Here is an 18,202-nt window from a genome sequence, read left to right on the forward strand (position 1 = left end):
GGGGGGGGGGGGGGGGGGCTGTGCACGAGGGGCAGGCGCGCGGACAAGCGCCAGACCTTCTGGAGGCTTTGCTGTGGCCCTGAAACTGCCCCCCAGAGCAAAGTCTTGACAACAGCGTCAGATGTGAAGATCCTTGCACATGGCCACTTGCGGAGCCCTGGGCGGTGGGACGGGGTCCTCGCACAGGGGCTGTGGGGACACGCCACGGGGCAGGTACAGGCGGCCGGTGGTCTGCAGAGGTACCGGGAGAAGCGCCTAGAAACCACTGCAGACACATGGCGCCACCTTGGCTGCACCGTCTTATATTATGAACGCTGTTAAATGATGATCAGATATTTTTTTATCACAGTTGGTTTACAAGCCAGATGTATTTATGCGTCAGATAAATCATCTCTGTAAAAAAAATGCAGACAGACCAGTCTTGCCAAAAGCCTTTGCCATGGGGCCCAAGCACTCCTGTGAGAAAGGAGGAGCCCACCACCCGCACGGTTTGGGGGAGACGCCCTTCCCCAAGGGAAGCGACCAGGAGCGTTCGGTGCAGTTGCGGACTGCGAACAACATGGAAGCATTCAGAGAAAACTCCCTAGTCTCACTAGTTTCCTCCTCAAACCACGGAGAAACCGATACGCTTCCTCGCAGCCTCCCTCTGCTGGTGTGCACACGTCACACACCTGCGCACACGCCGTCTTCCCTGCACCCTCCTGCTGACGCCCGCGTACTCTTCTGCGGTGGCTTCTGTCCCAGAGCGGCACGTCCAGGCGGCATGTGCACCAGGCGGGTCAGCGGCCAGGTGGTGCAGACACCAGACCCACCATGAGCTGATACAGACACGAGCGTGAGCGTTAGGAGCTTGGGAGTGACTGGGAACTGTCACCTTTTTATGGTATCATCCACAAAGGATGGAGTCGAAAGGGAAAAGCCAGCTCTCCACCCTGCCTGGTTCGAGGTGCAAGTGGGGGGAGCTCCCTGTGGGGAGTTCTGTGGGGACCCCTCAATTATATACTGTCCCCGACCACAGGGTGCTCTGCGGGGTGCCCTGTTTCTACACTGTCCCTGACCGCAGGGTGCTCTGCTACGGGCCCACAATGTCTACACTGTCCCCAACCGCGGGGTGCTCTGCAGGGGGGGCCCTGTGTCTACACTGTCCCTGACCCCAGGGTGCTCTATGGGGCCCCCGTGTCTACACTGTCCCCGATTGCAGGGTGCTCTGCAGAACCCAGTGTCTACACTGCACCGACCGCGGGGTGCTCTTCAGGCCCCTGTGTCTACACTGTCCCCAACCATCGGGTGCTCTGCAGGACTCAAGTGTCTACACTGCACCAACCGTGGGGTGCTCTGCGGAGACCCCAATGTCTACACTGTCCCCAACCATGGGGTGCACTACGGGGGGGCCCAGTGTCTACACTGTCCCTGACCGTGGGGTGCTCTGCAGGGGCCCTGTCTACACTGTCCCCAGCCTCAGGGTGCTCTGCGGGGACCCCATGTCTACACTGTCGCCGACTAAGGGGTGCTCTGCAGGGCCCCGTGTCTATACTGTCCCCAACTGCAGGGTACTCTGCGGGGCCCCCGTGTCTACACTGTCCCCGACTGTGGGGTGCTCTGCGGGGCCCCTGTGTCTACACTGTCCCCAACTGCGGGGTGCTCTGTGGGGGCCCCCCAATGTCTACACTGTCCCCAGCCTCGGGGTGCTCTGCGGGGACCCCATGTCTACACTGTCCCCGACTGTGGGGTGCTCTGCAGGGCCCCGTGTCTACACTGTCCCTGATCATGGGTTGCTCTGGGGGAACTCCCATGTCTACACTGTCCCCAACACTGGGGTGCTCTGTGGGGGCCACGTGTGTACACTGGGGTGCTCTGTGGGGCCCCAGTGTCTACAGTGTCCCTGACTGTGGGGTGCTCTGCGGGAGGGCCCAGTGTCTGTACTGTCTCCGACCGCGGGGTGCTCTATGGGGCCCTAGTGTCTACAGTGTCTCCGACCGTGGGGTGCTCTGTGGGGGGTCCCTAATGTCTACACTGTCCCCAGCCTGTGGGGTGTTCTGCGGGGGCCCCCAGTGTCTACACTGGTCCCAACTGTGGGGTGCTCTGTGGGGGCCCCCAGTGTCTACACTCTCCCTGACTACTTTCCCACTGCAATGAAAGTGCTGCCGAGAACACCCTTGCACACACATTGTTTTCCCATCTGTGAAGTATCTTTTAATCAGATTTTTAAGAGAAGAATTGCTGATTGAAAGGGTGAATCACAAAATGAGAAAGATCAGCCAGTGTCCACAAACACTTCAACAGTGAAGGTCCCCAGCAACGCACACGTGCCCCATGCTCCCCCTCAACACGGAGCGTGAGACTTCTCGATCTGAGATTCAAACTTGATGCCGACACCATTTGCTTCCTCAGATTCCTGGGGAGGCCACGTGTCACCCGCACCCTCACCAGCTGCGTGGATTTCTCCAGGGACCTGCTACCTGGGCCCCTGCATGGGGTCTGTAGACGCCTGTTTTAGGTACAGATCCTTTTCACCCGTCAGATATGTTGAAAACATTCCCTTTATCTTTGTTTACTGTGTCTTTTCTTTAGAGACGTTTAAACGTAATGCTGTCCGTCAGTTACTCTTTGACTTTCCCTGTCTAGGGGGTATTTTAATTTTTAACCTTATTTAGGAAGCCTTTCTCTACGCTTGGGGTCACTGCAAAGATGAGCTGAGGTCATGTGTGCAAGGACGATGGGAAAGGGCAGTGTGGACTGAATCCCACACCAGCGCTCACAGGAAGGCCTTAGAAAATGAGGAGAGAGAGCCACAGGTGAGAGCACAGTGCCACGGGCCACGAGGTTCTACTCTCCGGTGGCACTTTACAGGCTGGGGACCGTGGATAGTCTCGTAGCAAAATGGAAATTATCAAAACTGATTCAAGAAGAGGCAGGAAACCCACACAGACAAATCACTATAGAAGAAAATGAAAAGACAGTCCAAAGTCTACCATTAACAAAGGCACCAAACACAGAAAATACTTTTGCTGAGGTCTCACTAACCTTCAGGGGAGCTGCAGACTTAGCCAGCAGGGATCTTCAGCTTTCTCTGACACTGCGAGGCGGGTAGACTACAAGCCTGGCAACAGGCGACAGTGAATTTAGCCAGATTTGGGGCCTGGTCATGCAGGAATTACAGCAGGCAGGAATTATCTGGCATATAGTGATGGCTTCTCTATTGGATGCATGGATGATAGATGAGTTGATGGATGGATACATAAGTGAATGGGTGGGTGGATAGATGGATGGATGGATGAGCAGATGGATGGATGAGTGGGTGGGTGATTGGATGGATGGATGGATGGACGGATGGGTAGATGGATGAGTGGGTAGATGGATGGATGGATGGGTAGATGGATGAGTGGGTGGATGGATACATGTATGGGTGGGTGGGTAGATGGATGAGTGGATGCGTGGATGCATGGATGGGCCAGTGGATGAGTGGGTGGGAGTTGGGTGACTCACTAAAATACTTGGCCATAAGACCAAGCTGGCTATAGGTAACCATAATGAGGAAGAAAGGTAAATTCACTGAATGAAGGATCAGAAAGGGAAGGAGGCATGGTTGTGATTGGAGAAAAGGTCTGGGGGGTTGGAAGCTAAGAGAGGGCATCCTGACAGTGGCATAGCTGGGCACGGAGCCAAGGTCAAGAGGGGCAAAGTTCAGATGTGGAGAATGTTACTGGTTTAGAAAATGAGACAATGGAAAGGAATTCACAGAAGAAGAGAAGCTATAATTGAAGTCGCTGTGGTTGCCAACTGTGAAATGACAATCATGAGGGAGAGGAGCAGAGGCAGATAGCACAGCTTCCAGAGAAGCAAGGTTTTTAGTGAACTTGACACAAGAGGGTCTACAAGTGTGTTTGATAAGCAAGCAAAGCCGGCCTTCCTCCTCAGCTTGTGACCCGGAAGGAGGCAAGGGAGTGGCTTTCAGGGAGCAGGTCCCGGGGCCTGGAGCCCTGGACGGGACGGGGCGCAAGTGGGCAACATTGCCGTCGCGGCAGCGCGTACCGACGGCATCTGGAAACACACCCAGTCAGCCCCATCTACTGCTCCTCCTTCGGGGGGCAGGTCCTTAGAAGAACAAAGCCTCTCATCTGAGACAGCCTCCCCTTCAGTGTCCCACATGTCAGGATGGACACTCCGTGGCAGTCTCCGAGAGGCGTTTGGGCTCTTTACCCATAAGGTCTGGTTTGCTCTGCCCCCAGCCCGGTGCCTCGGCAAGACAGCTGTCGGGCACACAGATTTCCTCAACGGGCTGCCCCCTCTCTCCCGGGGACATGGTGCTCACTACAGGTCGGCGCCTGGAGTTCGCCTGCGTTTCACTTACCACTCGCTGGATAATTCTATCAGTTGTATCCAGACCAAAAACACTAGCATATGAAGACCTACTATTCTCATCCACACAGCTTAGCTGTGAGAAAAGTCCTGAGGACAAAGTGCAAGGCTGGACCTCCCACATTCCTAAGCGCGGGTGCTTAGGAATTCGGAGGACCTGCCCAGGGAAGCCAAGACCGTAGTTAACCTTCTGCCATGCTCCGGCCTTCCTTTTTAATCTAGGAGAGAGTGGAGGAGGGAGGGCACAAGTGAGCCAGGGGCAGAGAGAGCGAGAGAATCCCAGGAGAGGCAGAGAGTGGGGGGCGGGGGGCGAGAGAGAGAAGCAGAGCTTATCCAAAGCAGGACTTGTGCTCACCCAATGGCGGGGCTCAAGATCATGACCTGAGCCAAAGTTGGTCGCTTAAGCACTGAGCCCCCAGGCGCCCCGTGGCCCTTACTTCTAAAGCCAGTTAGCCGGTGGGTCTGCAGCCCTCCGGCGTCCCCTCCACCGTTAGACAATGGACAGCAGAGTGGCACAGCCTGCCTCCCATCAAGCCCAGCTGGACCCTAAAGCCCCACACACTGACCGTATTATCTCAAAGCTCTTGCTGGCAGAGCATGGATGGGCAGAAGCCGCGCAAGGTGAGAGGGGCGCAGCATGAGGAGGGGGTGGGGGATGCAGCGCGAGGAGCTGCAGGGAAAGGAGGGGGCCTCGTGAGAAGGCAGCCTGAGAGCCACACGGTCAGAGGCTCGCTCCGGGCAAGGCTGCCCTTGGCTGACCAGCGCAGCTCTCTGAAGACCTCGGGCACTGGCCGGGCTGCGGCGCGGCTCCTCCCAGCTAGCCGTGGCGAAAACCACACCGCCAGGAAGATCGTCTTGCCCAACACAGGTGCCTTCGCTCCAGCAACGTGCTCTACCCACAGGGGCCTTGGTCTTGTGCCGGGAGCTGGACATTTGCTCTCGGCTGGCGACCCGCGCCGACTCTTCCAAGAGCCACGCACAGAAAGGCGCGCCTCAACCGAATCCAGAGTGTGCCTCCTGTCTTCCCTTTCCTGGAGCCACAGTGTGCTTAACCCGTCACTGGCTTGGAGCGAGTTATTTCCGTGCTGGCTGCTTAGGGGACCTTGCCCTGTAAGCTGCAGCCCGTGAAGCGCTGCTACTATAAATTAAGTCCTGCAGAGAACCCACGTCTGATGAATTACTGCCAGAGCCGGTGTCGGCCTGAGTCTAACCGGCTTCAGACAAAGGCCGAGGGCTGCGTGAGCTCCGTGGCTGCCTGGGCCCGACCCGCAGGCGGCAGCGGGACACGCCCCGTTCTACTCTGGGGTGGGCCCTGCCTGTCGTTCCCGGGACCCAGCGCAGACGTGGCGGCTGTGACTCTCTGGACACGACGGGCCCAGGAATACAGTGCCACAGACATGCCGCCTGCTTGGCAGTATTTTTCTCACGAGTGCTGCCAGAGGAGCCGGTTCACGGAAACCCCGTGGTGGCAGGAAGCTCTGCTCTGTGCCCATGACCCCTGACCCCGGCTTCACACCACAAGGGCAGCCTCTGTTCTCCTGCCTGAGAAGTCAGGCCCGGCCCTGCCCTGATCCGCTCTCGCCGCAGGGCAGCGAAGCTTCCCCCTTCCGAGGCCCAGGCCCCCCCCCCCCCCCCCCCCCCCCCCCCCCCCCCCCCCGTGCCCATGCTCACCTGCGGTGCGCCCCAGCTCCGCTCGGAGCCGGCTTCCGGTCTCCAGGAGCTGCTCCTTCTCCAGGCGGAGGCGGAAGATTTCTCGGGCCGCCTCCTTCAGTTTCCTCTGGAGTCGGGGCACAGACGACGCCCGCGGGGGCTGTGGCCCCTGCTCTTGGGTCCCCGCGGGTCCTTGGTCTTCAGGGACCTATGAACAAAGCCACAGGCAAACAGTCTATAAGCCCAGCCCTCCAGGTGGGAGAGAGGCAGGCTGGCCGCCCCAGAGCCCGTACCCCTGGGGGACACCCTTCCAGGACGAGAGACAGGAAGGGCCAGCGAGCTCTGGCAACAAGACGGGTACCCCACATCCTGGCGGCCTCCTCCTCCATGAGTGCGATGAACGAGGGCCTGCTCTGGCCCCTGGGACCCCACCGAGCCTGCGCCCTTTCAGCAGGGACAAGGAGGAGCCGGCTGGCACCCTCACTCGGCCCCCAAGGGGCTGCTGGGACCCACGAGGGCTGTGTGTGCACCGGGGCGGCGGCTGGGTGCGCAGGCCACAGGCACTGGGGTCACTGGCGTGGAGGGGCTGGCAGAGGCCTCCCTCCACACTCTCCCTTCCCATCTGGACCCTGCATGGGCCCTGCGCTGCAGCGTCCCTGGGTCACCACATGGCCCCCACACACATGTGCAGTCACGCCTGGAGGGGCGTTCGGAACGAGGTGGGGAGTAGAGAGTGAGAGAGGAAAAGAGGAACGTGTGTGCGGGCCGCTCTGAGCCAGATGGAGGCCCAGGAGGAGCCGGTGCCCAAGGCCCTGAGGGAGGCAGGTGGCCTACTTAGGCACGGCTGCTCCTGACGCCCATGAAAAGCCGCACTGTGCCCCCGTCCCGGCCACACGAGCTGGGGCCAGAGCGGGAACCGGCCCGGAGTCCCTGGAACAGACCAGCACACCCTGTCCTGGCCTCGTTTCCCGCTGTCCCTCTCCAGGGCTGGCAGGCGCCTGTGCCCTCTGGTGGCCGCTGCTCCTCGGGCAGCCTGGAAGGGCTGGCGTGTGCCAGACTAGTTCGGCAGGAAGGCAGGTAGGGGAGGGGGACGGCAGAGGAGAGTGGGAGGCAGCCCGGTGGCACTGAGGCTCCAGTGCCCAAATCCCACTCTCCCCCCAGTGGGGGAGCCAGGCCTGCTCTCAGCCGTGTGGCACACGGGCCTTGCCGGCCTTCTCCCAAGGGCCCAGGGCATGAGTGGGGCCCTCAGGCCTCGGGAGGGGCTGGGGCAGACCCGGCCTCCACAGGAATGCGATCTAGGAGTCACCTGAGCACCTCAGGTGAGGAAAGAGCAACTCTGAAAAGACACTTGCTCAGAGACCTCAGAGAAACCTCACTTCCGAGAGCAGCCCAGTGGCCTGCAAGGCGGCCCCTGGCATGAGCCGGGAGTTGAGCCCTCACAGGGGGCCTTGGCCAGGCTCGGGGGGGCGAGGGGGGGAGCCACACCCGCAGGCGGCCCAGCTCTAGCCACCGAGGCTGCGCACGGTGGGCTCTGCAGCCGGGGGCCCGTCCTGGGCTCCATTTCTGACGCAAGTGCTCTGACGGCTTTCTACACCCGCCCATACCCGCGACACCCGTGACCACACGCCCCGGGACTCATGAGCGACTGCGCACTGGGGCCCAGGCAGCCCCCGGGCGCTGCTCCCAGCATCCTGGCCAGGGAGGCACGTGTCTGTGCGGCAGGGCGAGGGCTTGCCCAGGGGAGGCGTCCCCGTGAGGACTCCGTTCCGAGGGCAATGGTGACCACGCTCCACAGAGAAGCCCTTCTGGGGGCTGACGTCAGAGCAAGCCCCCACCCGGGGGCTCATGCCAGGGCGGCCGGCTCCCCGGGCTCTGGCCGAGGGCAGACCCGCCGGCGGGTCCGCAAGGCTGCAGGCAGAGCCGGCGAGGACGGCCAGCGAACACTGCCCCCCAGCGGACCCAGGGCGTCCCTCGCGCTGTGCTCGGGGCAGGAGGGGCTTTAGGGCTGGGAGGAGGGCTGGCCCGGGGCCCGGCCAATCCCGCGCTGGGGGTCACGGGAGACAAGACGGACGCGGGGACGTGTCGGTTCTGCACGGTGCCTCGTCCTGGGCCGGGGGTGCGGGGCCTGCCTCCGCCCGGGAGAAGGTCAGACTCGCACGGCAGCTGCAAGGGCAGCACCCTGGCGGCTCCGACCCCTCTGCTTCATCGCCACCGGCACCTTCGCCTCACGGGCTTCTTCCTGACCCACCGACAGTACGCTGGGGACGTCAGGCTCACTGACACCGGACGCTCCCGTCCACGCTTCCTCAAAGCACACGTTCTCTTCACAACCAGTTACGAAAACCAGAAGTTCACGCCGGATGCAACATTCTGACCTGACCCTCGGGCCGCATGCAAACCTCACGGACCGTCCAGTCCCGTCCCCCGCTGTCCTGCACACTGGGCTCCTCCCGCCCAGGGCACCGCATGGCGTCTGCCTCCTGGGTCCCCGCGGGCTCCCGACGGGCTGGGGTCTGCGCGAGGCTGTGCCGCCGGGCGCGGTGGGCGCAGAGGCCCAGGGGGTCCGACTGTGCGAGGGGGGCACACACAGCGTCTGCAGGCGGCTCCCCTGGAAAGCTGCTCTGTCCCTCCGTGACAGGCGTCCCCGGAGGGGACGCTGCACCGCGGCCTCGTTGTCCTTTCCGCGTCAGGACGGCCCCTCCGCACCGGGCGCCTGAGGCCCTTGGGTGCCTGTGTCCTTCTGTCCGTCGCCCCGTTTCCGGGTCTCTGTGGAGGAGCCGCCACGTACCCTGCTTCCTCTCCGCAGATGGAGACGTTCAGAAACCAAGATCTTGGCTGGGGCGCCTGGGGGCTCAGTCGGTTGAGCGTCCGACTGCGGCTCAGGTCATGATCTCACGGTTCGTGGGTTCGAGCCCCGCGTCGGGCTCTGTGCTGACAGCTCGAAGCCTGGAGCTGCTTCGGATTCTGTGTCTCCCTCTCTCCCTGACCCTCCCCTGCTCATGCTGTCTCTCAGAAATAAATAAAACATTAAAAAAAAAAAAAAAAAAGGAAAAAAAACCCCAAGATCTTGGCACTGGCAGCACTGAGGGCTCCTGGCCACCACGATGCTGGCCCTCCTGGGGGCGGCCCTGGTCTGGAACAGGGACCGGCCCTGGGTTTCCTGTGCCTTGATCTCCCCCCAAGGTCACAGATGCTTCAGCTCCAGCCTGTCTGCCACAGAATTAAATACCCGGATTTGAAGTCCTGCTGATCCGCAGGATTTCTTCCTCCTAAGCAGGTGGGATCCGCGACGCAGGCAAGGGCTGTTAGGAGAGCCTCCAGCGCGGCCGACCTTGGGGCCGAGCACCGGCTACTGGGATGAACGGTGGGCACACCGTGAGGCGGACGTGCTGCCCGCTCGCCTGTGGCCCTGTGGCCGGGATGGCAGGAGGCCTGGCCGTGTCCCACTCCCCTCTGAGCTGTGTCTCACACATCTGTCTGCCTCGAGGCGCATCTGGGCCTCCAGCGTGAGAAGGGAGTTGACCCACCTTCCCTCCGGTCCTTCGGTGACAGACGTGGTCCCGAAGGAGCCGAGTCCCCCTCATGCCCGACTGTGCCGCCCCCGGGACAGAGCTTAGGACACACGAGGACTGTGGCTGAGCCGCCTTCAACTTCCATATCACGTCCGCCAGAGCTCTGGGCACCCTCGGACACCACGCTACAGTTGTGACCGCAGGTCACCATGGGTCACAAGTCATGTCACCGCAGGTCACCGCAAGTCACCACAGGTCACCCAGGTCACACAGGTCAACCCAGATCATCACAGGTCACCCAGGTCACCCAGGTAACCGACAGGTAACCGGCAGCAAAGAGCGTGCACTCCAGACGGCACTTCCACCACAGCCCTCGGAGAGAAGAAAAGCGGCCCGTCTGTCAGGTCTGAGGGGCGGCAGCTGCACGGCTCCCTCCAGCGCTCGGAGCCTCGCCTCAAACAGGCCACGGAGCCAGACGGGCACTGGGTGCGGAGGGCCTGACGGGGACCAGGACAGGCACCCCGGCGACACGCACACGGGGCCCACGGCCACGTGTGTAGGGCCATGGCCTCAAACGCTCGCTCGGAGAAGCTTCACGAGGCTCCTCTCCAAGGAAAAACCTCAATTTGCATTTGACTTCAGGGCTTCCCGGAGCCCTCCTGGCAGCGTCAAGGACTCCCTTTCAGGGGAAACAGAAGAGCCCCCCTCCCGCTGTGGGTTTCCAACGGGGACTTTGAAACGGAGATGCCCGAGGGCCTGGAGGGCTGAGCTGCGGCCGCACCCCTCCGGCACTGTGTCGCCCCACCGTGAGAGCAGCCGGCGGGAGACGGGCACAGTGCGCATGGCACCCCAAGCCCGGGAGGCCTCTTGCAGATAGCCGGGGGGGGGGGGGGGGGGGGGGGGGGGGGGGGGGGGGGGGGGGGGGGGGGGGGGGGGGGGGGGGGCTTCTTTCCGCCGCGGGGCCCAACAGCTGGTGGCAAGAGTGATCAGAGGGCACCTACCTGCCTCCCAAGGGTCACCTTGTCCAAGGCTTCCGACTGCCACCGCCTCCCGACATGGCCCTCGAGCTCGGCCACCTGCTTCTGCAGCTCAGACACCTCAAGGTGCACTTGCTCCACCTCGTGGGGCAGCTCGTGCCTCACGGTGTCCACATCCAGGGGTTTCTGCAGCACCTGGGAGGCCGTGTCAGGGGCAGTGTTAGGAGGGGTGCGGCTCAGCGGGGCAGGAGGGCAGGGAAGCGGGACAGGCAGGGGCGCACGGCAAAACTGTACGAAGGTCAGAAAGGAAACGCGTTTGTCGGTGTCCCCTCTCTGGCTTAATGCAGTCGCCCCGCACGCCTGTGCCCACCGTCGTCCCGGCAGCGTGGGCTCGGGTGCCTTGGCGGAGCCTGCACTGGACTCGGGGCTGGTTGGGGGGCGTCCAGGTTGGGAACTGTCTGGACAGTGGCAGAGGGCCTAAAACCATCTTCGCGAGCCCTGTGCAGGTGCAGACACCCGCAGAAAATGCAGACAATCGGGCGGGACGGGGAGGGGTGCGGTGGGAGGGCGGGGGCGGGACGGGGAGGGGAGGTATCTGACGGGGAGCCGACGGAGGCAGAAGCGCACGGAGGGTCAGGAAGGGAAGTCGCAGGCGCCCGTGAGCTGCCCGAAGCGCCCGAAGCGCGTGTCGGGCCAGAGCCGCGGGCCGGCCCCTCACCCTGGCAGCTTCCTGGGCGCCTGGCCTCCTGCTGATGCAAGGAAGGAAAAAGGGACCAACAGAAAGGAGGGCCCCGTCCACACTCTGACTTTCCCCTTTTATTCTCAGGAAGATAAAAGATACTGTGTTCTTATTCCAGGAACTCCTGTAATGAATTCCTGGTGAGCGTTTAAGCTTTGAATTTGTCACATACACACCCAAAAAGGTGACCATTTGGTAAACAGACACTGTTAATTAAAATAGAAACAAAAACCACTCTGAGGTGGACATTTTTCCTCACAATAACGATATCGTCTATGATCATCAAGAGAAAATTAAAAGCTTTTATTTAAATGTTTATTTCCTGTTTATAAAGCGTGTGCGTGGCCTGTGCATGAAACCACAACAGCGGGCAGAACGGAAGCAGCAAGTGCGGGGCGTCCCGAGACCCCTCCCCTCTCGTGTCACGGAGGCCCACGTGAAGAAGCTGTGTCCAGTGGGGTGCTCTGCTCCACGGGAGAGGCGGAGTGCACAAGGTGGTGCGGCTCCAAAGAACATGTGAAAATTCCCTCTTTGTGTTGCCTCTGCACAAAGGGCAACAGGATGGCCCGACCTCAAAAGTATAAGCAGTAAGACAGGGCGCCTGGGGGCTCAGGCGGTTAAGCCTCCAACTTCGGTTCAGGTCATGATCTCATAGTTCGTGGGTTCGAGCCCTGCGTCGGGCTCTGTGCTGACAGCTAGCTCAGAGCCTGGAGCCTGTTTCGGATTCTGTGTCTCCCTCTCTCTCTGCCCCTCCCCCACTTGTGCTCTGTCTCTCTCTTGGAAATAAACATTTAAAAATTTTAAAAAAAAGTATAAACAGTAAGAAAATACAAACAACATTGGAAATCATAAAAACTAAAAACTTTTGTGCTTCAAAGAACACCGTCAAGAAAGTGAAAAGACGAGCCTTATAACGGGAGAAAAATATTATAAATTATACATCTAATAAGGGACTAGTATCCAGTGTACATAAAGAATTTCTAGAACTCAATAAAAAGACAATCCAATTACAAATGTGCAAAAGGATCGAAAAGACATTTTTGCAAAGAATGCACACAAATGGCCAAGAAGCACATGAAAAGATGCTCCACATCACTAGTCATCAGGAAAAGTGCAAACTGAAACCACTGTGAGGTACCACTAGGCACCCACTGGATCGGCCAGAGTCAGAAAGATAGAAAACGGGTGATGTGGATCAGGATGCGGCCGTCAGAGTCCTCACACGCGGCCAGAGGGACATAAAATGGCACAGCCGCTCACAAAAACGGTTTGGTGGTTCTCAAAAAGTAACCACTGAGGGGCACCTGGGGGGCTCAGCTGCTCACGTCTCCTATTTCAGCTCAGGTCACGATCTCAAAGTTTGTGAGTTTGAGTCCCATGTCAGACTCTGTGCGGCCATCATGGAGCCCGGAGTCCACTTACAGTTCCATGTCTCTCCCCCTCTCTTGCCCCTCCCCTGCTGGATTGCTCGCTCTCTCTTGCGCTCTCTCTCAAAAGTAAATAAACATTAAAAATTAAAAAAAAATAGTGCCCGTTGACCCAGCAATCCCACTCGTACACGCAGACCCCAAAGAACTGAAAGTAGGGGCGTGAGCAGGTGCCTGGACCCCACGCTCACAGCGCGTCATCCACAGCCGCCAAAGGGCGGGAGCAGCCAGGCGTCCATGAGACGACGGTGGGACGCTACTCCGTCCCTAGGAGGCACGAAGCGCTGACTCACGCCGCTGCCTGCGCGTGAACTGCGAAGACACGACGCCGAGGGAGCCGCCAGCCCCACGAGGGCCGGTGCCGCAGCGCCCGCTCAGGGGAGCCGTCCGGCGCCCGAGGCAGGGCAACGGCCCCGGGGGAAGCGGTGTGGGCTCAGTGTCCCAGGGGGACAGTTTCAGCTCAGATGATGGAAAGGTCTTGGCAGTAGATGGTGGTGACGCAGATACACACTGCGAACATAGTTAACGTCATTGAACGTATACTTGAAAAGCGTATATTTTATGTATATTTCACCACAGAGTTTAAAAAAACTCTAAAAAAAGAGAAACTATGAATTTGTAGCAACAGAGCACGGCTGCGACCCCGTCCACACGCGTGACAGGGCAGACCTTGCGCCCCCGTCTCCCGCCACATCTGGGCACCCGCATGCACCCAGGTGCACCCCGAGGGAGCAGCGGCCCCGCATGCGGTGGGGAGCACGGGCCCCACCATGGGCGCTGCGCCTCTGGACCTTTCTCTCAGGGACCGGGCCGTCCTGCGCACCTGCTAGGGACCACACGTTACCTCACAATAACCCCTTCCTTGGAGGGAAACTGAGGCACAGAGAGGCCAAGAGGTCCAGCCAGAAGACCTGCCTAGCCCAAGTGTCGGGGGGCGGGTGCCGTACCTTCTGCCTGAGCCGGGCCACCAGGAAGCTCAGGAGATGCGTCCTGTGTCTGAGCCTCCAGAGCGCCAGGCCCACGGGAGCGCCATCGGCCGGTGCAGCTCCGCCTGCCGAGAGAGGGGTTCTGTCGGGTTCAGGCCTCCTTCCCCTGGGCAAGGTTCCAGTCGACTCCCCTCTTTGGGGGGCAGACGTCTGCGCCGTCCAGGGCAGAGGACACCCACTGTCACTGTGTGTCCACCTGGAAGTGAAGATGCTCTAGAACTGAGCAGAAAGATCGGGGTCCCGACAGACTGAGAGGCACTGGCGACGGACGACATATAATCCTGTCAAGAAAGCAGGGGCCTCTGTAGGGGAACCGCGGAAGCCTCCACCCATGTCCACCGAGGCCAGTCTGCACGCCTAGTCACCGGGGAATGAGGAAAAACGCTCCTACGACCCAGAGGTCAAAGAAAAAATCAGTAGAGGTTAGAAATTATTTTGGGGGCGTCTGGGTGGCTCAGTCGGTTGAGTGTCCAACGTCGGCTCAGGTCATGATCTCGTGGTTCGTGGGTTCGAGCCCCGCGTCGGGCTCTGTGCTGACAGCTCAGAGCCTGGAGCTGCTTCGGATTCTGTGTCTTCCTCTCCCTCTGCCCCTCCCCTGCCCGTGCTCTGTCTCTCTCTCCCTCAAGAGTAAATAAACATTAAAAAAAATTTATTTTGACCTGAACTACCTTAATACAGCGCTTATCGAAACTTAAGGAATGGATTTAAAGCTATCCCTTTAAAACTATTTATGGTCATCGTAGCTTATTTTACAACAGAAGGCTGCAAAGTCGATGAGCTGAATATCTGTTTCAAAAACGAGAAAAACCAACAAGTAGAAGAAAGGGAAGAATAAAACCAAGATCACATGCTGAGAAAACAGAAACTCAACGTGTAACGGAGCTGGCTCCTTGGAAAGGCTTTTTACAAAGATAAATCCCTGGTAAGACTAATAAGCAAGGAAAAAAAGTCAACAGAAAGAATGCCATCTAGGAAAATGGGGTTATTACTTTAGGTCCTACAGGATTTTAAAACTCTTAGGACAATACTATAGGCAATTTTATGCCAAATTTTCAAAAATTTAGATGAACTGGGTAATCTAGTAAAATATCTAAAAGTGACACGCCAGAAAGAAAACCTGGATCATCCTTTAACTGTGGGAAAAACCTGAATTCATACTTTAAAACCTTCCCACAAGGGAAGTCCTAAACCAGGAGTTCAGAGTTGAATTCTATTAGTGGTTCAGGAAAAATTAACCTTAGTCTGACACAAACTTTTTCAGAAAAGACAAATAGGGAACATGTTCCAACATATTTGAGGCCAGAATAACCATGACCCCAGAATTTGACACTGAGCCTGAGACAGCCCCAGCCAGTCTCACTCATGAACACAAACATCTAATTCTTTTTTTTTTTTTACTTTTTTTTTTTATTATTAAAGGTTTTATTTGTTTCTAGGAGAGAGAGAGAGACAGCCAGCGTGAGCAGGGGAGGGTCAGAGAGAGAGGGAGTCACAGACTGAAACAGGCTCCAGGCTCTGAGCTGGCAGTCAGCACAGAGCCCGACGCGGGGCTCGAACCCACAAACAGCGAGATCATGACCTAAGGGAAAGTCGGACGCTTAACCGACTAAGCCACCCAGGCGCCCCCACAAACATCTAATTCTCAGTGAAACATCAGAATGCCGACAATCACACGTTGGATTTATTACAGAACCGCAAGTTCGGTTTAACATTCAAAACCCAGCGGGAGCCTGCTGTTTGCACAAGGCCGTGAGCCCACGCCCCGCCCTGTCGGCAGTGAAGCTGAAGCCCAAGGTGACTATGAGGTGGGCCCAGCGGCCAGGGCGGCTCCTCATCTTCTGCATCTCCGGGCCTTGGTCCTAGAGCAGTCACATCACAGGCCAGAGGCACCGGGGGGGGGGGGGGGGGGGGGGGGGCTCGGCCCAGCAAAGGCCCCGGCCAAGCCTGCTCCTGCAGCAAAAGGACCAGCGAAGGGAGGCTCCGGGGGCACGGCCCGTACACAGCAGGGCCCGCCCTGCGCCAGCCTGCACCATGTGGCCTGCACCCCTCCTGGGAAGAGCACGTGGGGAGTCTGCGGGGGGGGGGGGGAGCTAGAGGAAGGAATTCCCGAAATCTGCCCACAAAGTCCCTGAGGGGCCCGTGCGGAAAGCCGGCGGCATCCACACGGCCAGGGCTCAGAGCTGGGAAAGCGCCCAGGACCTGACGGGGCTCGGGCAGCACAGCAGAGCCGCAGGGCAAAGGCCCGGGAGAGGAAGGGGTCATTCAGGCCTAAGAGAGCGGGCGAGGTGCAGGCGTGTGCTGCCCCCTAGCGAGGCGGGGGCGCAATCACGCAGAAGCGGAGTAAGGACGGGACGGCCGAGCACAGCGCCAGACAGGCGCACGTCAGAACCCGCAGTCAGCCATCGCCGTGACCAGGAAGCTCTCGATTCAATGAAAAAAGACGGCGCTGAGGGGACACGGACGTTGGGATCGCGTGGGTCATGGACCACGGAAGCTGGATGAGGAGCCGGGCGAGCCGGCGCCCTGTTCACACAGAGGAAAAAGAAAAGTTTTAGCACAGGAATAAAAGACACACAGAAACCAAAATGGAAATCTCAGAACTGAAAGCGGAATGAAAGTCCCCCCAACGGGGCCAAGAGCCGCGGCCAGAGGACGCGTGAGCGTGAAGAGACGCGGGCTCAGCCGCCCGAACGGCAGAGGACACACTGCAAGGGGAGCCACAGGGACCTGCGGGAGGCGAACAAAAAAGCCAGCATTTTGTCACCGGAGTCCCAAAGGGGAAAAAGCACAGAGCTGAGAAAGCGCTTGAAGAAATAATGACTGAAAACTCCCCAAATTTGGCAAAAGACAACCACCTTGAGATGCAATGCCAAACAGGATAAGCCAAAGAAACGTGTGCCCAGACACGTCGTCGGGCTTCCGGCACGAACAGCAGGCGCGAGAGCAGGTGGACAGGACAGGTGTTGGCTCGGGGGCACAGAGGTGCGGGCAGCAGCCGATCTCTCAGAAGACAGGCGCACAATTACTCTGTGCTGAGAGCCACCTGACCCGCGAAGAGATCCTGCGGGGACGCAGGTGAGAGCGGAAAACCAGAGCGCTTGTCACCAGCACACCTGCCGGGAGAGCTGACGACAGGGAGCCTGGGGCAGCGGGACTCAAGGACACACAGGGCAAACGTTCGGGTGAACATCACAGAACCTACCTTTTTTTTCCTTATGTTTATTTTGAAAGAGAATGTGTGCAAGCGGGGGAGGGTCAGAGAGAGAGGGAGACACAGACTCTGAAACAGGCTCCAGGCTCCGAGCTGTCAGCACAGAGCCCGACGCGGGGCTCGAACCCACGAACCGCGAGATCGTGACCTGAGCCGAAGTCGGACGCTTAGCCGACTGAGCCCCCCAGGCGCCCTCCTCTTGAGTTTTTTAAAACTTACGTTGGACAATTCAAAGCAAGAATGGAAACCCTGGCTGAAGCGGCTCTCCACACAGGAGAGGTGGCGTTTGTGACAGCAACGTGTGGACAGGCCTGACGGCAGGAGGCGGTGCTGGCGGGAGCTGGCTGCGAGAAGTCACGGGGACCAGACAGACGCGCTCAGAAACGACACGTGCATCGATGGGGAACATGAGCAATGCTCAGATGCCCACGGGAGCGGGACCGAGGACGCCTTGGGACAGAGAGCGGACAGGAAGCGCTGCTCAGACCCAACACGACGAGAACTATTAAGTGTGGATGGTATAAATTCTATCAGTTAAAAATATTAACAAATGAAAAAGAAAACATTAACAAAATGGGGGTGTCTGGGTGGTTCAGTCAGTTGAGGCTCTGAAACTCTAGGTTTCAGCTCAAGTCATGACCTCACACTCGTGAGATCGAGCCCCACATCAGGCTCTGTGCTGACGGCACGAAGTCTGCTTGGGATTCACTCTCTCTCTCTGCCTCTTGCTGCATGGGCACGTGTGCACTCTCAAAATAAACATTAAAACAATGAAAACCGTAACGGAATGAAAAAACTTTTTTTTAAATTAGCAAAATGGACTTTAAAATTTGACCTACCTATATGCTGCCCATAAGAAATTCACTTCAAATGTGATACTGTAGCAAGATTCTCACACAGAGAGTCGTGACACTGAGGCTTTTCTTTCCAGGAAGCAACTTTATTCCTTTCTTCCTGCTGGCACCACTCAGTTGGGTTCATACCCAAAGAACTGAGCCCTGAACACCACATGGTGTAACTTTTTATGTATTTTCTACTTCTTAGTCTCCCATTTATGGTAACACACAAACATGCAGTCTGATTAAGCGGTCTCATGTTACAAGGCTGTGAGGGATGTTGTCATGTACATGCATAGCCAGGTTCCCTTCAGGTGTTGTGTTGTGTTTTGTTTTCCTTAGGAAGAGAACCCTACTACAATATGAGAAGTTAAAAGTTAAAGGATTATAAAGATACACCAAGCAGACTCTAATCAAAAGGAAGCTGGAGTGGTGTGATTAACACCAGACAGAGCAGGCTTCAGAGCACAGAAACCCCACACGGTAAAGAGGGTCGTTACGTGAC

At 58.4% G+C, this 18,202-nt stretch overlaps 1 protein-coding gene across 5 annotated transcripts in view; it reads right to left on the reverse strand.

The window, feature by feature from the left end:
* Positions 1–18,202, reverse strand: part of CCDC57 (coiled-coil domain containing 57) — a 93,550-nt gene that overhangs the window by 35,993 nt on the left and 39,355 nt on the right. For all 5 annotated transcript variants that reach the window (XM_039226219.1, XM_039226218.1, XM_039226217.1 and 2 more), the window contains 3 exons: positions 13,612–13,715; positions 10,523–10,693; positions 6,031–6,217 (listed from right to left, as the gene is read on the reverse strand). In XM_039226219.1, coding sequence (XP_039082150.1) covers positions 6,031–6,217; positions 10,523–10,693; positions 13,612–13,715 — 462 coding nt within the window. The remainder of the gene's footprint in view (positions 1–6,030; positions 6,218–10,522; positions 10,694–13,611; positions 13,716–18,202) is intronic.

The sequence above is a fragment of the Hyaena hyaena genome, unplaced genomic scaffold, assembly GCF_003009895.1.
Source record: "Hyaena hyaena isolate Hyena2069 unplaced genomic scaffold, ASM300989v1 scaffold_21, whole genome shotgun sequence".
Taxonomy (NCBI): domain Eukaryota; kingdom Metazoa; phylum Chordata; class Mammalia; order Carnivora; family Hyaenidae; genus Hyaena; species Hyaena hyaena.